The 22,406-nt window shown below is 43.0% G+C and overlaps 1 protein-coding gene across 1 annotated transcript; it reads right to left on the bottom strand.

Moving 5' to 3' along the window:
- Positions 1 to 17,972: 17,972 nt before the first annotated feature.
- LOC147896126 (protein NUCLEAR FUSION DEFECTIVE 4-like) lies at positions 17,973 to 20,480 on the bottom strand. The gene is made up of 2 exons (XM_087383086.1): positions 20,099 to 20,480; positions 17,973 to 19,712 (listed from the first exon to the last, which is right to left on the bottom strand). Exons 1-2 carry the CDS (start codon positions 20,426 to 20,428, stop codon positions 18,183 to 18,185), a joined length of 1,860 nt encoding a protein of 619 aa, XP_087239212.1. The 5' UTR covers positions 20,429 to 20,480; the 3' UTR covers positions 17,973 to 18,182.
- Between the last annotated feature and the right edge of the window lie 1,926 nt (positions 20,481 to 22,406).

The raw sequence follows: 22,406 nt of genomic DNA, 5'->3' as shown, positions 1-22,406 counted from the left end.
TGGGAGTCAACACTTATCCACTGCCATGTGGCATAAATCTAAGGTTTCAAAACCTTAGAATGAAAAATGCATAACAGAGAGACGAAATCGAATACACAAAGATCTATAACTCTGAAAATCCTCCATCGAATCGCGCAAGAACTGACAGGTAGGGGTTTTTGGGCGTCCGGAACGCAATGGGATAGACGGTTTTGGAAACCGTGGTCTCAATCACTGGGTCCAACACATGGACTGAAAAACGTTTTTGGAAACAGAGCTATCTGTAAACTCCACCGGAGTGCGAATGATGAGCAACATAGAAGTTTTAGGACCTCTTGAGTCCACCGGAACTGACAGATCTGCAAATGGTTGCTCCAAACTTGAGTTCCAACACCCGGGCAAAAAACGTAGGAACTGACACAGTGAGTCAGAAATCCACTGAAATGATCCCAGATTTAAGAATGAAGGTGTTTCCAAGCTCCTGAAGTAATGTGGACACCAAAAGCAAGCAATAGTTGCCTCTACAAGTCAATACGGAGTCTCTGTCATCGAATGGAATAGGAAAAAGCTCAAAAAACGACTTTTTCTTTGAAACCACTTAACAGGCTCTCAAAACCACTTCGCAAAGCCAAAGTGACTTTTCCAAAGGTTCCTCCAAGGTCTCTGCACACTTGGATGCAAGTAAAGTCACCCACAAAACTTCCCACAAAGCTTCTCCTTTCTCCCACAGAGCTACTGAGCTTCAAGCATTCACGCACGCTTAGCTAGATCACCCGGGCTCTGATACCAGTTGAGAGTGCTCTCAACGGAAGCAAGAATGGAAGAAGGAGAGAGAGAGACAGAGAGCCACACAAGTTTTGTGGGTGCAGAACCACCCTAATCTTCTTTTTCATTCATTTATATATGTGTTTGAGTATTGTACATAACCGGGGTAAAGGCACAGTGACCTTTAACCCCCACACTTGTATGGATTGGCCCCTGAAAACTAAGGTCCTACAACAAAACAAGGCTAAGCCTGATGTCCCAATTGGCATTATCGGGGTAGACCAACAAAGTCTAGGGCCCACAAGCATATTGTCACAACCTATGCATGTAATTACATGCCAACAAAAAGAGGCAACCAAGGGGCCTACTATTCCAATTAAATCAAGAAGACCTGTCCAAAATAAAGCACAAGTGCCCATACCTCCTCCAAGCAATGAGCAACCAAGCACATCAACATAAACTCTAGATCATAAAATAAAAGTAGTTCCATACCCTAATGCAGAAGTGGAGAAGGCTTGATTTCAAGCACTTCAACAATCGCTAGAAAAATAATTAGCTCAATTCAAGGTTGAGAAGTAAGCACAAGATACAATCCTTGACTTGGCCCCACCGAGTATTGACACTGTAATCAAGCCATTAGGGGAGAATTGGGGTCTCAAAAGGGCCTCATAAGGAATGTGTCAAGAAATGGACTAGGCCTAATGCAAGCCCTATTGTGGGGTCCAAGGGAGTCCTAACCCCCCCTGCCTAGGTGGATTAAGCCCAGTTGACCCCACCTCTTACACCTCTCACAACTAGGAGGGGGCTAGCTCTTACCCCAAGGAGGGGGCACTTCTCCCAAAGTCAAAATTTTGAATTTTGAATTTGAATTCCCTCTCTCTCCCTCCTCCCCCCATCCTCCAATTTGAATTCCCTCTCTCTCCCTCCTCCTCCCCCCATCCTCCTCCCTATCTCCCTCCTCCCTCCTCCTTCTCTTCCACATGAACCAACTCTAACGAATCATTGAACCTTTGCTTGGCTAACCAAACATAGTATTAGATTTTTCCACTCGGCCAAGTCCATATAGCCTATCTAGATTTGGCAGTTGGCTAAATATTTCAACATGTGTGTTAGGCATGGTACTTTGAATAAGACCAATAGAGCCATAAGATCATGGATAGTAGGACACTCTCTCTCCAAAGTTTGGCCTAGTAGCAGATTTGGCCACTTGGCCATATCCATACCTATGTTAGACTATTATGAGGTATTGCCTAGCATGTGTCTTCACACCTAATTTAGGGATGGTTCTTTAACATAGACACACAATGATATGAGTTGATGAATTGTGAGAACACTTCTAGGATTATTGTCAATGCTTCACTATATTTGGAACTACCCATCAGGGCTTTACGATGGTTACCTCACATTTGTAATGCAAATTTGTCCAAGGCTTTTATGAGTGTTTCTTGGTTGTCAATTCAACCTTGGAATATTTATGAATTTTGTGCCAATTAAAAGGTACATTTTCCTTTATTGATCATGGTGACTCCCGTCTATATTGACAAGATACTGCATCAAACTCGGTATATAACTAAAGGAAGATGATGCTTTGAGATACTCGATAACATATCTTTCTTTGAGTGAATTTGATCTCCTCCATGTAGGTTATAGCTCCAATTTGTTTATGATGGCTTGAGTGATCTGGTCTTGGTAGATGTGCATGGAAATCCCTATAATATCCAATCCTTCCCTTGACCTCTTGTCACGATATTTCTTTTTAAAGTCACCAAGGGGATTGCCATGCATTGGAATTCTTTTGTGTACTGTGTATCAATATCCAACTCTCTTTGAGTGTTCAATGTGGACTCTCCAAACCTTAAAGTCCATAGTTTGAATCATTTTCTGGTCCTTCCATTGGAATTTCAATGGGTGTCTAAGGAATATGCGGTCTTAAAGAAGAGAATGAAGTTACAGGGAATAGGTAAGGGATTGTGCATAATAAAGGTACAAGGAATATGTAAGAGATGGAATCAAGTGGAGAATTAGAGAAAAGGAAGGTAATTAACAAGGGGAAAAGGTAGAAGGCTAGGATAAAGTCCGAGCGCTACTTGATAGTCCTTTAAGGTAGGATGATCAAGAGGTAGAATAAAGTTAGATATTGAACAATGACAAGTTTGAGTCTGAAGCGGTGAGAGGCATGAACAAAGAGGCATGGTAAGGAATACTGGCTAGGTTGGATTTCAAGAACGATAAGTATGCTATCTGAGTTAGGGAGGGATGTGTGGAGATCAATCAAAAGATTAGCAAGGTAGGGGAGGTTAGATTTGAGATAGACTATATATTCTTCAGACATGCTTTTTTTGGTTTTGGATGGAATTAGCATAGTCAACTTCAAGATTAGACTATACTTAGAAGTAAATGCCAAGGATGATGATGATGCTTGTTGCAATAAAGGTAATAGTCCAGCTACCACCCAAAGAGAAGGGCTTTCCAGCAAGCATTCATAGATCATTACCATAGCTTGTATGATCTGTAGGAGACCTGCATGTTGTGAGAGACAACACACATTTCTCTCATCCTCATACTTCTATTGGCATAGATAAAAAAGAGTCTTTTTGCCTCTTGGCTTATCCCAATTAAGATTGGGTAATGTATGTAACATTTTGGACTGCAAGTGTCTCCCCACTAAATCCAAGCTTTTCCTTCAAGATGATCATCTTATGTTAAGACTACGACAAGATCTTGGTACAATGGTGTGGTGCTTTGTAGTAATATATCTTGTATTGGCTCTTCTAAGAGAGAGAAAGACTGAGAGAGGTTCACTGCTCTTTTATCCAGGAATGCCAATGCTTGTTGGGGGGTGATTAGAAAGTTGTAATCTTTTAGATTCTCTCTATGTCACTAAGTTCTTGTGCTAGAGAATTCTAGGTAAGTTTTTGCCACCTACTTGATAAATAATAAAAATTCCATTTACAATAGCAGAAAGGAGATGGGGGAGAAAAGGGAAGAATGAGACTCATAAACTAAGAGGGAGGAGGGGGCTTCTTAGATTGGGTGATCCTTTAAAAAGCCGCCAAGCTACTCCAATGACTTTGACTTCCATCACAATCTTGAGCATGGATGTTTGTATCGAAGCTATGCTTATATATTAAAATAAAATCTTGGCAAAAGTTTTCAAGCCCATTTTTTTGGTTTCACAATATTGGTAGAATGTAGTACTTTATTATATATTTTCTTTTGAATTTTGAAGGAAAAAATGTAAATCTTGGCGAAACTTTAAATTTTTTTGCATAAAAGTTTCGAATCCTGGTAAATGTTTCAAACACTTATTTTTATTAAAGCATACGAACTTTCAACTCCAATATAAAAGTTTAGCTTCTTAACGAAACTAACTTGAAAAAATCATCCATAATCTTGAGCTTTGCAACCTTGCAAGCTTCAAAAGTCCACTATAGCAAGATGAATTTCATTCAAGAGCCCTACAGGATTCAAGTAGTGCACTAATTAGATGTTCCTATAAATGATCAATGTACACGGCTAAATATCCAGGTAGAAAGTGAAGCTCTACTCCTGTCACAAATGATATCGCATAAGAAAATTACAAAGATTGTCTTTCCTTGTAGATGAAAGTTGTGGAGGTAGCAAGATAACTTTGTGGAACCCTCATTTGTGCTTCTTAGCACTAGATGGGGTTTGTAAGTTTTAGTAGAAAAAAACCTTGAAATTGAAAGTCGAAGCATAGATAAAACTCAGTGGAAAACTCCGCCACAACCATAAACAGCATCATTGAATCTTCCATCCTCAAGGAGTTGTCCTCCAACAAGTCGCAACCTCTCCTTTGCTCCAAGAATGTCTCGTAAAATAGCTTGTTTCTTGACATCATCTGCAAGGGTTTCAAACTTGCAAAAGAAATTGCTCGTTCGCATAATCTAGTTATACTAACACAATTCATTCCCCAAAGATTTTACCACAGCTAAGCAGGTGCAAGAATCACACAAGTCAAGTGGAAGACTTGGTTTCTCACTACCGTGCAAACTCTGCAAGGAGGTCCTGCCACATTGGACAGACCATAGTTGATGATAGTGCAATTCTAGACTCATATGAGCTACTAGAAACCATTCTTGCGAGTGATCCAAACCAGTTGGCATAGCCGATCCTAAAAATTCCAACAACATAATTCCTCTTGATGCTACTCTTCTTCAAGCATGGAAGCAGCACAATGCTAATGCACTATGTGCCATCGTTACAAGTGTATTTGATTTGGTGCTCATGTTGATTCAACTCGCGTCTAATGCATCCAAGTCTTGGAACATCTTGAAGAATCAGTATTAGACCCGCAATCAAAGACTAGGATTCAACGTCTAATGCTGAAGTTGAGCTCGAGCTACTTGTAGCTATTGAGGAGATGTGATCCATGGATCAATCGTCACCAAGAAACACTTCATGGGTATTGGATAGCGGTGCAACCTAACACATGATAGGTATGAAAGAATGGTATAGTTCTCTTCAGCCTCTTTAAGAACCCACAAATGTCGTGGTTGGGAATGATGCAAAATGTGCAGTTCAAGGGACCGGTACTATCTCACTTGCGGTAGCCAATGGTGAGTCTAAGAAGCTGTCTCATGTACTTTTTGTTCCACAAATCAAAAGAAATCTACTTTGTGTTGCTGCAATAACTAATCAAGGTCTTGAAGTTCGCTTCAAAAAATCTAAAGCCCAAATATTAGCTTCAAAGGGCAATGTTGTGGGCATAAGTTTTTGGAAAAACAACTTGTATGAGCTCATTGTACTTTCAGTCACTTCAAATTTGGAGATAGGAAGGCTTTGGCACGAGCGGTTTGGCCACATAGGCTATGTTGTGCTGAAGGAAATGCAAAAGAAAGGGATGCTTGCACATTTTCCTACACTCACAAATAAGTGGGAGCCATGTGAATCTTGTTTGATGGGCAAGCAAGCCAAGAAGCCATTTCCACATGAGTCCAGAAATAGAGCAAAGGCACCTCTAGAGCTGGTACATGCTAATCTTTGTGGTAAGATGTCTACTACTGCTTTGGGTGGATCTCTCTACTTTATGCTGATAGTCAACAATTATAGTAGAAAGATGTGGGTGTATTTCCTTCAGGACAATGCTCAAGCTCTTGAAAAGTTTAAATTGTGGCACAAGCTTTTAGAAAATGCAACATGAAAGAAGGTCAAAAAGTTTTGCACCGATCGAGGAGGAGAGTCCATGTTAAAGGAATTAGACAAGTATTGCAATGAGCATGGCATTAAGCATCAACTTACTCCTCCCTATACACCTCAACAAAATACTATTGTAGAACGTCCGAACCGAACAACCATTGAGATGGGACACTGCATGTTGAAGGTAAAGGGGTTGCACATTGTGGGATGAGGCAATAAATACAACAGTCTATATTCTCAATCGGTGCTATACAAAGGCTCTCAAAGGGATGACCCCACAAGAGGCCTACTCGGGTAAGAACCTTCAATTTCTCATTTTTGTACATTTGGATAAGACTATTATGCACACATTCCAGATGCAGTGAGAACCAAACTAGATGCCTAGAGCAAGAAATGCATCTTCTTAGGATATAGCATGGGGTCAAATGCCAATCGACTCTATGATGTAGAGGTGAAGAAGATAATTGTAAGCCGAGATGTGGTGTTTATTGAGTGACCACACTCCATGGTGGATACAATTTCAGCCACTTCATCATCAACTAAAGAAATAACTCACCATTTTCCAATCCAAAAGTATGAAGAAACTATCAAAAGGAGGAGGTGTTCTCTGATAGTGAGGACCAAGAAATCCAACTAGAAACATCATATGCAAGGGTTTCAAACTTGCAAAAAAAGTGCTCATTCATATAATCTCATTATACTACCACAATTCATTCCCCGAAGACTTTACCATAGCTAAGCAGGTGCAAGAGTCACACAGGCCAAGTGGAAGACTTGGTTTCTCACTATCATGCAAACTCTGCAGGGAGGTCCTGCTACACTAGATAGACCATAGTTGATGATGAAGCTCAATAGTACCACAAGCTTTGAGGAAACATTAAAAAACACTTGGTCTAAATCAGGCTCCCACTTTCTTGAAAAACAACACTCCACGCCAACGAAACAATACTCAAGAATTGCAATTCGTGTCTCTCGATAGAGAACAACTCGTTGGCAACGTGCACCTAGTCTAGGTAAGCCGCAAAGTCAAAGGCAAAGCTGCTCCGAAAGGTGGAGAAATGAGAGGCCATCGTGTCATCGACAAACGGCAAAGTTCAAGCACAACTTTACAATGAATTTTTGCTAGCTAGGAAGGTTGAGGAGCCAATGAATACAAAAGCGACGAAGTTCAAAAAATCCAACACCCTAGGACAGTTACGAATGTCGCTGCATGAGATATCATTGGATAGCAGAGGGTGCTCTGAAATACTAGCCTCCAGAAAATGCCACAAACACTTTGACCAATAAGGACATGACAAAAAAATGAGCAATAAAATAAAATCACAATTTTCCAAATTTTCTCTTCCAAACAAGGCTAAACGGGCCTGCCTCATTATTTTCAAGAAGCATTATTTTCGAACGATCATGGATTGGGCTTTAACGGCCCTTTTTTTTAAAAAAACCACTGCAGTTTATTGTTTCTCTTCGGCGCTTCATATGGTTATGTTACAGTTGTATATAAGAGAGAGTGGTCTGACCAATATATGAATATTGTTCCGTGTACCGTATTTGTTTTTCTTTGCGTGACCCATATGTGGTTAATTGTAGACCCATGGATTGTTGTCGAAGTTGTGATCAATTGCTCCATTTTTTTGTTTGCATGTACTGTAGAATTTCTTCTTTATTTTTTGTGTTTGAGTCGTAGTTAATATTGTAGTCCCCTACTGTGTATGTGTCAATCCCATTTGGCAAGTTGATGTATATGCTTTCAAGAGCATTGATCAGATTTTTTGTCTTCGGTTGTGGTGATTTGTAAGCGTTTATGACGGCTATGTCCCTCTTTTTGCCTAGTTTTAGCACTATGCAGAGGCACTCGCAGCCATGGTTGTGTATGTTCTTCGTTGCTTGTAGCTCTATGCTCTCTTGAAAGTGTGTGCTGAGACCCAACCCCATTGTCGTGGCAACGTGCTTCATTTTTTGCAATTGCACGTGCTCTTTGTTTTTTACATTTGTCTCTTGCAAGCAAAGAATAGTCGTGTCCAACATGTTTGGTGAATAGGTGATGTCTTCCTTGTGGGCTGCGATTGACCTTGTGTTCAGGCTTTTAATTAGTCTATTATCTCTTATTTTTGCTTGTTTTTCAACTCTCCACATCGCTTCTATGCGAAGCCTTTCCATTTCAATTGAAACTGATGAGTCCACTTTAATGTTCTTTTACTCTAGGTTGTTGATCAAGTATAGTTTGTTGCTTTCACGCACACGCGAGAGAGCTGTGTAAATGAGCTCGTGCATCCTTATGCCGGAGGGGCCAAAAGCAAGGCATTCCATGGTTAATCCTTGCAATCTATATATTGTTCTTAATGATGCTGGTTGGATTGGGAACTGTGTTCTTGAGGCACTATTAAAGTGATTGTTTCCAACCTGGAACTCCCTTGTGATTTGCTCTATTGGCGTCCATTGTTTAGGTGTTTCTGCACTGTTGTAGTTGCTGTGCTCGGCACACGCTTTGGAACCTGTTGTTTTGTCTATGAGCTATATCCATACCATGGGTTGTTTGCCCTGTGTGGTTGCCGCTTTGAAGACCCCATCAGCCCCGTTCACAATACCATCTGCTATGTCCAGGTTGCCCAAGCAAATTTCGATTATCATGCCTGTTTTGAGGTTTAGATCCTTGTGTAGCCCAGCGGTCTTTCTTGGATCCGTGGGGATGCTTATCTTTTTGCTACATGTTTTGTGCTTGTGGTCTTTTGCTATTAGAACATGTTCTTCTTCCTGTGTCATGTTGAACACGTAATCGTTGTGTTTATCTTTTGCTGCATTGGTGTAAAACAGGTGTGGTATTGTTAGTTTTCTTGGTATTTACTAGACGTGTGCTGAGTTTAGTGTGCAAATGTCTATTGCAGTTTGTGAGCCCACACGGATTTTGTTTAGAAGTTCCAAATAGTTAGGTATTTGGGTGTCCGAATGTAAACCTCTCTTGCATGCTCGCTCATTCATTTCCCTCCCGAGGTCAAAGTGTCATGTTGTCAAGCATGTTGCTAGCGACGATGTTGAACCAGAGTATGTGCAATTGTTTTCTATGGACATTTTTTGTGTGCATGAGAACATCTTGTTGAAGAGCGCTTCATTTTCCTTGATTGTGTCAATGTTGTCATTACACATGTCATGACATGACAGGTATGCACCATCTATCGTGTGTTCTTTCCCTAGGAAAGAACGGCAAGTATAGGACGCATTGTTCTCTGAAGTGCTCTTCGGCTTGGTGTTTTTGTTGTAATTGTTGAACCGTATTATCTTACAACGCTTTCTCTTTTGTACAACGGGACCTGTTTTTGTGAAGTTGCTAATAAAAGATACCATGCATGTTTCCTCCAAGTTCTCTACACATTTGAGGTATTTCAAGATTATGTCGTCGAAGAAAATGTTTGTGCTCTCGGGGTCCATTCTTTGGAGCTCATGACGTCTTTTTAGCAAAAGTGTGCGCTCCTAAGGTGCGATTGTGTTTATGTACACAAATTCCCTTGTCACGCTAGTGAGCCATAGCAAAAGGCAGAGGTAGACCACTTGTTGCGCGCGTATGTGTTGTGTGTTCAGAATAGCATTTTCGACCTTCCGGATGCGGTCATTCGCAGGGATGTTATGCTCAAGGCTATATGTCATTGCCGCTTTCACAGCCTCGTTTGTCTCTTTGTCAATTTTTGTTAAGTAGGACGTACAATACGACGTGGCACCGTGCGCGTGCATGACAAACTAGATGTCCGTGTTTGCTTCCCACAAGCTAGAGATTGATACGTTGAAATTGTTTGTGTAGGTGTCCTTTGGTTCTCTTATCAAGAACAAAGTTGGCTTACCGATGTTGCTTTGAAGCGCGAACATGTAATCCTCCTCTAACAACCCAGTCTTTGCCAAAAATTGGTCGAAACTGAGCGCCGTTGTTTGTTTGTCAAGTAGAATTTTTGATAACCGCTTGAAGGCATTCCTATGGCTAGCTCTGTGTGCCGAGCTTCGCATGGGTTGCAAGATCTGAGTTGATCTGATGGGTGCACGTGAAAATCCAAAACAGTAATCTTTTTTACCTTTTTTGCATGTTTTCCTCTGAGGGTGGGTCTGTATGTCGCTCAGATGGGGGGTAGAGTGGCACTGTCTGTGGTGATATGCAGATCCACAAATTGTTCTACGGATCCTTCTTCACATTGCCGGTGCACAGGAGCATCAATTGCCCATAGGAGCCCATGGTCATGCTGGCTACCCTGATTTTGGAACTCTATAATGAAGAAGAAATCTTCCCTATGGCCCAAAATAGTATCATCTTGTGCCGATAACGTTTTCATTGCTCCAAACTTGTGAGCGTAGTATTGCCAGTCGTGACAAGGTCTGACCTGATCATATGTTGTACTTTGGCCGATGTGTTGCTATCCTTGGCTTCTCCATGGGCATTTGCTAGTTGACGCAGCGATGAGAGCAGTGGCTCCCAACGCTTCTCGGTGGCTGAGAATGTCACAAAGAATGTTGGAGGCCTCAGTTGTCGAAGCATCAAAAAAATGTTTCGTTTCAGCCTTTGTAGTCTGCAGAGGTGTGGAGGCAAACGAACTCTCTGTAGCCCATGCTTGAATGAAGTAGCCTCTCGATGTTAGTGTCTTCTGGTGTTGTTCGTGTTTGCAAAATTGTCCCCTGCAACTGGCCCTTGCGCATCCATACCCAACACGATGACAAAACTTGTTGGACCAACACTTTCATTGTTTTGAAGAAGACGTTCCCAACGTTGAAAGCAAAGCGTCTATCCTTGTGTCTTAACTCCCACTTCATAATGTCTTGGTATGTTCTCCCTTCTGTCTTGCCGTATGATCTCTTATGCCCGTAAAACAATGTTGGGAAACCTAGCTCTTCGCAATGGTCGTCGAAGAGGATGCTCAAGGGGCTGAAGCCTTCCAATGGCACCACCACTATCGTTTTGTCTTCAAAGTCAACAACCTATTTTGCAGTGTATATTCCGTGCACCAAAGTGTTCGTGCCTTCCATGTCATCAACGTTTCATTGTTGGGTATGTGCAAAGAGGATGGCTTGGTCAATTCATTGTTTTGGAGGTTCTCTATATGCTGAGACCACAACGTGTTTTATGCATACTTTGTTCTCTTTATACAACGGGCTATCCAGCAGTTCTTACAATGCACGCATCATCTTCGTTGGGTAGACCAACCCTTTGGCATAGCTATGGTTGTATTGGATACGACGCTTGATAGCTATGACCACTGTTGCGTTGTCGTCGATGAATCGAGGCAGCAAATTTTTCGCTTTGTCGATGCCAGCGAAAACGTTGACAACACTTCCATGTAGGCCTAGCTGGCACTCATAGCTCAACTCTTTGATTTGCGCAAATGGTATTTTGATGGAAATCGGCCACTCCTCTACTTTGGTCAATGTGGATGTGTGCTTCATTTGTGTTGGAAGGGCCGCAACATGGTAGGAAAATTTAGGTTGGAGCCTCTTCTTGATGCGATCGTGGCACAGGGAGCACAAGAGACATCCTATAATAAAGACATTCCGAGCATGGTCTCTCTGTTTTCGAAAATCCCTCGTGCTTGTCTTTGCCTGTCTCATTCTGTACTTGAAAGTCAAGCACCCGCAGCAACAACATTCATAGGTAAGTGTGTTTAATTTTTTGAAGGTAACGCCTTTGTGCTTTGTTGCAATCAGGCATGCCTTCTAGCTAGGTTCTTTTAGATCTACTCATCCTTGGAGGGGTGACCTGGAGACTGTTGCAAGACAGGTTGTTGACGCAAGGTATGTTGCTTGCAAGCTGCGATTGCCGAACTCTTGAGCAGATTTTGTAGAACTTGTTGCAAATTCTTTTGGCGCTATACTTTGCGGGTAGAATCTCGTTGTTGAACATCTCAACTATTCTTCGTGCAGGCTCTTGAGAGAACGCCTCCATCATTTGGAAGAGTTTCTCCTCATCCTCATGTGACCATGCGACATATTTTCGCTTGGATGCCCTCACGAGCAGTGGGACAATAGTGGCTGGTCTATTGGCTTCGTCCAGGAGCAGCAAAAGTTTTTTCCGCCTAGGTGTGTGGCCCACTTCGACAGGCACCAGGTCTCCAAATTCAATAAACACCAGTAATCGCCAAATTTCACGTGGAAAAATTTCAAGGTGTTTATCACCATAGGGCGCACGCACGGTTGCTCTTGGAAAAGTGCGGCAATTATGGTCTTTATGCTCCATCGTTGCTTGGGTTTGCTCTGCAATGGTTTGAGGATGGTGTGGCTCCTCCGAACAGCCTAACCCCTCACGAGTCACATGTTGCTCCACAATGTCTAGCAATGCCGTGTACTCTGCTATTGGGTAGAAAGCGAGCAAGCACCTTAGGATGTTTGTGTTGGAAGGCCATGCACTGTCGAATGGTGTGTTTGGGTGCGCGATTTGCAACACAAGATCAGGTAATAGGCCCATTGTTGTAGCCTAAGCAAAAATAAACTTTTCCTAAAGAAATTGATTGAAGGCACTTTGCGATTTATTTGCCTTTTCAATGTGTTTGTGGCTCAAGTTTGGAAGCCCCTTCGAAAATGCATGCAACGCCCAACTATGCATGTGTCCAGAGCATGCACATTGTTTTCAAGTCTAGTGGCACGTAGCAGACAAAGGATAGCAAAGGTATGCGAAGCTTCATCTCAACAAACAACATGTACATTTTGTTTGTTATTTGTGCCAGGGAAAACTGCACAATCCAGTTGGCGAACAATCCGTGTGCTCTTTTTTTTTGGGGGGGGGGGGGGGGAGCTCAGGTAATTGTTGTGAAAGCAGACACAAAACTGGCATGCAACAAAAAATGTCGATAAATGACAACGCAATCCTAGCACGTCGTCAACATGCATGCCGTGAATCTGAATGGCGGCCTGAAGGCCCTCACGATCGATGACACAGCCTTTCAAACAAGGGATGCGCAAGACAACCTGCACACTATCACAACTGTAACAAAAGGGTCACTAAGTGTCCCTGCTAACGCGCACACCACCACATCCACCGCACTGGTACTCGACTAGTGGGTTGTTCAGGCCAACAAAGTGCAAGACACCGCTAAACTGCAAGCTCACAACACAAAAAGGGTGAGGGAAAGTAAAAATTACTCTCGCCTAACTCTGTGTTGGACACAATACCTTTTTCCCATAGCCTAGTTGAGAGACTTGGCTATCAAAAATATATTGCAAGGACGTGCGGAGACTACCTTCAGGGGACTATCGCAAGGATGGTGAAGTCGAATATGCCAAGGGCATGTTGCGCACGCATGAAGAAAATGTTTTTTGCGACATACATCTCCACACCCTTATCTACGAACTCTTGCACCAAGCACATAAGCGTGTGATGCCTCTCAACCACGAAAGTCAACTGCATGGCAGTCGAACATAGTTAGCAGGGTGCGTTAGGCAAGAGGTGCAAGACGAAAGACCAAGGCATGCGATAGCTTACCTTCGCGCGGTCTTTAGGGTTGGTTCCATCAGTGATTATGATCTGGTCAGATGGTGGACCGTCCAAGTCTACTTTGAAGACAACAAACGCGACGATCTCCGTCAATGATACAAAGGACGCTTTGGTGGTCTTGACTTGGTTCGTTGCCCATGGTGCATACACTCTTATTGATTTTTCGGGGATGAAAGAGATAGCACCATCAAATGGTTCACCGTTGATAATGGTTGTCGCATCGACACGAAGGAGGTATGACCCTCGCCTGCAGTCAACCCAACTACAAGTCGTGTAGCATGAAAACCATGTTTGAGTCGATTACATGTTTGTCTAAAATTTGTGATCTCAATACAAGTACAGATGATAAAAGAGAGGTTCGCCAAACTTTTGGTCGGAGAAGACTTGTCTAGCGGAGGGAAAGGAGTTTCCACTGCCCTTGCTATCTCTAATGCGATCACAAATCTCTCTGGTAATCTATGCCTTGCATTTTCAAAGATTAACTCTATTTTGAACCATCAAATGAGATCAATGAGTGCCCTTGTGCTCTGCATTGAAACAATGCTCTGACATTTCATTGCCCTCCCAACTTCTGTCTTTGGGGAGCTATGGCGGCTAGAGCCATTATCTCGAGAACGAAAAGGAAAGTGGTGAAGAGAGATGGCAGGACTTCTTTCAGTCTGTGATTTCATTGTTCAATTTGTGCCTTCATCGCAAACATCGCCTAACAAAAGCACTATGGAGGTAGAAACATGCAATCATTTCGTATACATATTTTTATGCTCTCGAGTTTAAATTCCCTCAGGATCTCCCATAATTTCAACTTTGAAATGGCTGTTGTGACCTAACAAAGCCTCGCCCAGATCTTCACATTAATCTTCCAGCGCTGCGAAAACTGGATGCAATGTTACTTGTAAGTTTTTGCAGTTTGTTCTGATGGACACCACTATTCACTCGACAGGAACAATAAAAAAGGAAACGGGTGTGCTCAATACCATCCCTGTTGGCTGCCTTTTGACAAGAGACCCTAGACACATTCAGTCACACACAATTTTGGTATAGCGACTAAGTACTAGGCATGGCTGAGAAGGACGCAAACACTCTTCAGAGATTAGAGGAGAAATGGTGGCTTCCCACTATAAGAGTCCCTTCGGAAGGTCTATTCCAACATCTGCAGCACCAAAGGGAATGTGTTAATTAACAAGATATGCTTAAATGAGCCCTACGTAGGGAGTGCGAGAGATATGTACTCTTCCCATCTACTCGCACATCCTAATGAAGTTTCGTGTTGTAGGAATCCAACTCTGAGTACTATGGCAAAATTTGCACTCCTCGAATCATCGCATATTGTGGACGTTCCATGCTTTGTCTACGTAAGTCCTTGTAATGCTTGCTACTAATGCACCTAAATAAAATTAAGCTAGAGAACTAGTATAATCACGAGTTTCGTGAAGCTATCGACCTTGACAAGCAAACGGATTTCCCTATAGAATCACCTTACGCATGCAACATTAGCGACTTGAATGCCAACCTACAGCGCCTATCTTACATTACGGGTCGTAGTCCCTTGTGGGACGCATGGCACCAAAAGAGGAAGCCACTTTGCAAGCATTGGGCTAGGGGGAGGTTTCCAAGAGAGAGATCTTCAGGGTGATGTAAAAGGAAAGAGTACTTACGAGATGAAGGTCACTGTGAAACCGTGGCTGGGACGAAATTAGCAGAAGCCCTTGAAGTTTGTGGACCCCGTAACATTGGTATCAGAGCGTAAGGTTCAATGATGAAGGAGAAGATGAAGACTGCCATCTTCAGTAGCTCGCGAATTAAGCCGAAGGCGTGTGCAGATTAAGATGTCTCACTGCCTCAGGCTGTTAGCTTTGCTGTTGCGCTACAGCCTGCTAGTACTTACAAATTCGCTGAAAGGACTTACAAATTAATGGAAGCGGGCTGTGCTACGAATTGATGAAAGCGGGCTGCTACGAATTGATGGAGACTGGCCGCATGCTTTACGAAGCATATTAAGGTCGCTGTGTCTGCGCAACCTACAAAGACTCTAGAGTCTCAGATCTCAAAATCTCAGAGTGAGATGACGCTGGCTCATGCACAACGGAAACGTGGTGAGAAGTAAATCCCTAGGCGACGCGCAGGCCTGATCAATGGGCAGATTTGAAGACTATGGAGTTTAGTCAAAATGCGGATTCCGAAATACGTAGAGGGGAAAGAAGCCATGGTGCGCATCAATCTACGTACACAAATATACAGACTCCAAAGAAGATAAAGAGGCCGTCACCACATCATACAAAGGTTTGAAAACCTTTATTTTTTTTAAAAATGACCACATCATTCAAGGTCATAGACCTTTGTATCCCATAGTCTTTTTACCTCTCTCCACAGCTTAAGACCTCCCCTCTTTTTCCAAAGAATCTAAGGACCTTTTCACCCCTTTCTCTCTTTCAAGATCCTAAGGTTCTCCAACCTTTAGCCTCGCCGATTTCAAGTAAAAGACCGAGGAGTTCGAGATCCAAAGAAGGGAAAGAGCAAAATTGAAAGGCGAGTCCGTGAATCAAAGAAAGCGAGATGACTTTGAAGACGAATTCAACGCCTCGAACAAATATCAAGGAGGTGGGCATCACATTTCTCTCTCACATAAAGCGCTTTGCTTGTCCAGTCTACGTGACTTGACTAACATCCAACCACTATCAAAAAATCCATATGACCTCATTGGAACGGTCGCATAGAGGGAACAAATCGGCATCTAGAAGGTGTCTATACAAATATGAAGGACTCTTCGAAACATAAAAAGTGAATTGACAATCTAGACTCCAACCGGGCTTTTTTTCTTTTTTGCAATTTATTGAACTTAGCACACCCCTTAAAGGGATTTGAGGGAGGAGATGAGGTCGAATGATGATCAACTCAAGCCCCAGAACTCTACAATAGAGCTCGTCGACTCTACCACCGAGCTACTTCCCCATCCCTTCCAACCATGGATGAAAGTGGACTCCCAACAATGATTGAAATCTCCCTACACAAAGCTCTTAGCTGTAGCAATGTGATCCTATGAAAAAGCTTATAAAATCTTCCCATTCATTCCTTTCATCAAGAAGAGACTTATTTTCCTACCTAAATCTCTAAGGTGGGCATCATGGGAGCATATAAATCTTCACATCCATTCCATTCATCAAGGAGACTCTTATTTCCCATGTTCAACAATCCATGCAACTATATGTATAAAAGTTTTGACCCGATGAGTAAGTTCATTACATATAAAAACAAAATCAACCTCTTCACAAACGAAGGGGCAGTTGCGTGTGCACATGCATGCATGTGTGTATGAGAGAGAGAGAGAGAGAGAGAGAGAGAGAGAGGATTCTTTAGATAATACATCAAGGCATAATATACAATTTACAATAAGAGCAAAGTTTGCTTTGAAGAAGAATATAATGCATGACTTCGGTAGAATTCCTCAAATCTCAGATAAAATGCAGGGATACTTTGAAACTGTACCTAAAAGCAACATAGGTTGAACCCTTAAATTGTTTGTCTATACTACGAGAGCAAATTATAAACCTTGACTGTTGAATGATATACAAAATCTTTTACAAGTCATTGCCCAAAACTTCATCATACAAAATCTTTTACAAGTCATTGCCCAAAACTTCATCATAATAGAGAGATTTGGATCATTTACAATTAATAGCTGAGCTTAGATAGTCTTTGATTCCCCAGCAACCCATCAACTTACTTTTTTTTTAAATTTGACGTGTGAGTTCTAAAAGAGTAACGTTGAAACCAATGTTCCCAGATCTCCCCAACTGCCTATCGCATATTCGATAACAGACCCACCTCCAAATTATTCAGCCAAGGTCTCTCTCTCTCTCTCTCTCTCACACACACACACATGCACAAAGCAAATTCTGTCTCTGTCACATACAAGGTGGTTGAAGGCATGCAAAAATAAATGTACACAAAAAATTCCATTTTCAACAGGTTTGATATGAGATCAAGCCATCTGTATGTATTATGTGACCTGAGATCACAGAAAGACGACAAAGCCTATGAAAGTCTCATACAACGAGGCACCCTAGTTGAAGGGCGGCAACAATATTTTTGCTCGATGTTCTGATATAAATATTTTTGCTCAGGTTCTAATAGAAAATTTTGGGTAGTGTAAAAAAATACCCAAGGCAGAATAAAAAGAAAGGGCAGTTGGAAAAATCTGCCCACTAGCTTCCACCCACCTGCAAGATTAGGTTGGAAAATCTGCCCACAAGATTTGGAAGAGCATACAACATACTCTGCTGAACATTGAATTGATATCAATGGACAATCATATGGGAATGAGGAGCTGATGAAACATCAATTAGTACCAAATCAGGTTAATCTGTCTAACTAAAGCTGGGAGGGATAAGGCAGTCTGTTGGAGGGACTTAGTCAGGGACCTGTAGAAGCAGGGGAATCCATTTTGGATGCAGGTGGGAGAAAAGAAGAGTAAATGTGCCAAAAAGGGCAACAATGTCGGCAGGAAGGATGAGCTGTTGGCTGATGGAAGGGAATTGTAGGAGCTGGCATCAGTGCAAAGTCCATGTCCATTTGGGATGCAGATGGGAGGAAGGGATATAGGCTAACTTTAGCTGATAAAAGGAAAGTTGCATGAAGGGTAGCATGTAAGTCAGATTAGAACATAAACCAATGGGGAAGGAAGAGCTACCATCTAGGAGATATAAATAGGGGCACTTGGAGCACATCAAAGCAAGTCCATCTGGTTATCTGAAGGCGTCTGGAGGCATTGGCTGGTGACAGTTAGCTTAGGACATGCAAGACAAAGAAGAGTTGCAAATAGCGATCAATGCAAGTCTGTCTGGGATGCAGGTGGGAGGGAGGAGGAGGAGGATGCAGCTGGGAAGGAATAGAAAGAGGATGCACGTGGGAGGGAGGAGGAGGAGGCATTGGCCGAGGGAAGGGAGCTGTAGGAGGCATTTAAAGAGTCGGGACCTCCATAGAGCGTCATGTACACAGGCCTCAACCTGATGCTCAGGATGATGCACAGCACGACACCGACCACGCAGACTGCTGTCATGATGAGAAAGGTAAGCCGAAAGCAGTGGGCTCCTGTGCAGACTTGATTATCTGACTGAGGAAGCAAGGCATACTGCTTTTCTATCTCGATATCGTAAAGGCTACCTGCGAGGAGAGTGGAGAAGAGCAGAGATGCGACAGGGTCAGCAAGGGTGATGAAGTTGTAAAGGATGCCGAAGTGTTTCAGTCCGAAGATCTCTGAAGCAGTGGGAACCATGACTGCTATTTGGATGCCAAAGGAGAGACCAACAATGGACATGGCTAGGTAGAGGGTACCTGGAAGGGCAAAGGCAAGGAGGAGGTGAGCAATGATCATGATGGCTTGGGCTGCAGCAATCCAAACGGGGCGAGGAAGAAAGGAAGTTCTGATGAAATGCTCGGAGACCGAGCCTCCACCGAGCCGACCAAGGAATCCCCAAATGCAGGATAGCAGAATGAAGATGGAAACATCACTGTAGCCCTGGGCTTGCCCAAGCTGCCCCAGATTGTCATTGGCAGTAATGGCAGTTCCTATCCCACAGAAAAACGCCATGAACATCAGCCAGAAGTCTGCCTTCACCAGAGCTTGCCTCAGATTGAAATCTTCCCCCCTCCTTGGCCTCTTCCTCCTCCTCCTCACAGCTCCTTCCCCTAGCGCCAACAGCACCTCTGAATCCTCTTCCTCTTGCTCAGAGTTCCTCCAGGATCCCCCCCTGTTCATGGTGCCCGCTTCCTGCGCCTTGCCCCCCTCCACTGGCTTCTCGGATCCTTGCACAGGCTCATTCGCATCATCAGCAGACGAGATAAACGATTCCTCCCAGTCCTTGCTCCGGTTGAGTAGACCCTCGACGAGCACCCTCGCAGGAACGACGACAGGAGCTAAAAGTAACAGCAGCATGACGGCAACCACAATCTTTGACACGAGAGCGTTATTTACGAATTCGTCAAGAAATACCACAACGAACAGATAGGCGGCAAGAGCGATGCAGATTATGTATATGAAACGGAACTGCCTCGCTTCGTCGACTTGGTGCAGAATGCCAGAGCTTCCCGTCGGTTTCACAGGCCGGATGAAGCCCATAGAAACCAAGCAGACGAGCGTCGGGCCGAGAGCCAGGAAGAGAAGCAACCTGACTGCGTCACTGGCCAAGAGAGAGGTGAAAATTTGAGTGAAGATAGCACCGCTGAGGCCGATAAAGCCCTTGAGAAACCCGACGATGGTGCCTCTGGTGTTGGGGAAATTCCTCATGCAGGTCACGAGGACTGCAGTGTTGAAGAATGTAGTGCTGTTGCTGCCAACGCAGATTGCGATACACATCTGCGAGGACGAAGAAGGTCATCAAATGCATACTTGCTCAAAGAAACAGTATGCTCAGACAGATTCACGCAGACCAAAGCTCGCAGGACAGAACTGGGGATCAAATGCGTATAGCTTGCTCCGTGAAACAAGATGCTCTCGGCTCATTTCTTTGCACAAGCACGAAGATTCAAGCTCGGAAAGAAGCTTCGGATCAAATCCATAGCCTCTCAGAACAGCACGCCCGTTGCCAGATTTTTCATACGGATCAAAGCATCGCACGCAGATTCAAGCTCGGAAAGAAGCTTAAGATCAAATCTATAGCTTCCTCTCATTTTCCCGTTCCTCGTTTCACATCCACAACTTTACTCGCGCAATTCAAAGAAAAAATTAACAAATATTTTTACCTGCCACAGCGGAAGAGGATTGATCGTCCCGCTAGCCACGAGCCAAACCACGCCGAATCCCAAGAATCCCTCGGCAGCAGCGATGGAGAGGATGGCCCAGGGGGGAACCTTGTTACAGAGGACACCAGCGAGGATGCCGACGTTCTCGCCGAAGTCTTTAGCGAGGGCGAGGTAATTGAGCTGGACTTGGTTGATGCTAAGGACAGATTTGAGGGTGGAGGAGTAGTTAGCGTAAGCGGAGCCATTGCCGGCGAAGGCCTGGACCCAAATGGCAGCGACGAGGCCCATCCATTTGGAGAGGTGAGCAAGCGAGGTTGGAGATGGCGCCATGAAAGCTGCAGAGAAGAAGAAAACGAAGAAGAAGAAGAAGATGAAGAATAAGAAAATGAAGAAGATGAAGAAGAAGAAGATGAAAATGAAGAAGATGAAGATTAACAAATTCAAGACCCTTAATCACAAGACCCTTAATCACATTCTTAACCTTAAGAAGAAGAAGATGAAAATGAAGAAATTGAAGAAGATGAAAAATGAAGATGAACAAATTCAAGCCTTTGTTATCCTTAAATACATTCTTAACCTTCCCTTTGCTTTTTGCCTTTACTTTACCCACAATTTCCTTGTGCCTCCCCTTCATTAAGAGCCCTAATGGATTTGTCTCACTCAAAGAGCAGTCACCCGTGCCAAAAATTACTGAACCTAGTTTAGAATGATGTATTTAATTGAATCGTAGTGCGGGCACACGTATCTAATTGTTAGCGAAGCCGTGGTTTGAGGCCATGCTCAAATTTTAGCAGAAAAGTGGGACGTCACAGATTTGCGAACTTTGGGGCTCATGTGATTGCTCTCTTAGAGCTTGTTCCTGCTCCGTGCCCATTGCCATTTGTGGATTCTCACCTGCTACCTTTAAGCACCCAGAATACCCCTTTGCCTCCCCTTCATTAAGAGCCAAATGGACTTCAAGATAAAGAAGCAAGCACTTGGGCTTTTGTGGGGTCATTTTGCCTCCATGTCATTAAGTCTTTGCTAGAGATATGAGCAACACTAAAGTTATGACATTTAATGCCATGAAACACAACATTTGAAAAGCATCCATGTTGCACTCGGCTAAAGTTGTGGCACTTAATGACACAAATTGCATGTAGCTTCGCAATCTCTCTCTCTCTCTCTCTCTCTCTCTCTCTCTCTCTAGTAAGTAGTCGCACAGATCTTGAAGGGTCTCAAGTAGGCTTTGATACAATCATATCATATCATATGGTATCCTCTCTCTCTCTCTCTCTCTCTCTCTCTCTCTCTCTCTCTCTCTCTATGTGTGTGTGTGTGTGTATGTGTGGTAAGTAGTCTCACAGATCTTGAAGGGTCTCAAGTAGGCTTTGATACAATCATATCATATCATATGATATCCTCTCTCTCTCTCTCTCTCTCTCTCTGTCTCTCTCTCTCTGTGGTAAGCAGTCGCACAAATCTTGAAGGTCTCAACCAGACTTTGATACAATCATATCATATCATATGCTCTCTCTCTCTCTCTCTCTCTCTCTCTCTCTCTCTCTCTCTCTCTTTCAAACACACACACACACACGAGTAACTACATACACACCTCACATTACTATGCATCAATTTTCATTTTCAAAGACTTTTTAGTGGCTTCTATATGAAATCTTCCTTCTGCAATAGTTGCAAGTAGTGCCGTTCTAATATCCTTTCCAAAAGCAAGGAATCGTTTATCGGGATCGTGACTCAAAGCCAAAAGGACCCTAGTCATGCATGTACAACATACACACACGACACAAACAAATAAACACACACACACACACAAAAGTATACATACAGTTCATGTGTCCTTTGCATGTAAAACAACGAAAATTCAATCAAACAAAATAGTAGGTGAAAGTTAGCTACGTCTCTCTCTCTCTCTCTCTCTCTCTCTCTCTCTTGCGCGCACACACACACACACACACTTTTTTTGTGAAATCACCCCCCCCCTCCCCACACACACACACAAACTTTCAAACCTCATATTTTAAGTGCTCGTCATCATTTATGTTTTTTTAGACTTTGGCCACCCCTATACAAGCTCTACCTTCTTTAAAAAATGTGCAAAAGGAAATGATTCAAAAGTTTCAGCAATGCTCTACTAATGTCCTTTTTGAAAGCAAGGAGTCATTTCTCTGCCCGCTCAAAACAAAAAGTACCATAGTCTTGTCTCTTGTTCTAGACCATAAGGAATCTATAAAAGGAAGGGTGGAAGGTTTCCTTATGCTGTCAAGAGGGTTGGCTAGTCCTAACATAAGCCTAAGCAAAACCAATCAAT

Source organism: Dipteris shenzhenensis, chromosome 12 (assembly GCF_047967505.1).
Source record: "Dipteris shenzhenensis isolate YYH24624 ecotype China chromosome 12, Dip_SZ_1.0, whole genome shotgun sequence".
In the NCBI taxonomy this organism is placed as follows: domain Eukaryota; kingdom Viridiplantae; phylum Streptophyta; class Polypodiopsida; order Gleicheniales; family Dipteridaceae; genus Dipteris; species Dipteris shenzhenensis.
Note: the sequence above shows the minus strand (reverse complement) of the source record. Positions and strands in the feature narration are given on the sequence as shown.

What these genes read in the sequence shown, in the direction of transcription:
- LOC147896126 (XM_087383086.1), bottom strand. Translation starts at nt 20,428, where the DNA reads ATGGCGCCATCTCCAACCTCGCTTGCTCACCTCTCCAAATGGATGGGC. An exon ending in ATCCTCTTCCGCTGTGGCAG is followed by an intron (nt 19,713 to 20,098) that starts GTAAAAATATTT and finishes TCGTCCTCGCAG; the next exon opens with ATGTGTATCGCAATCTGCGT.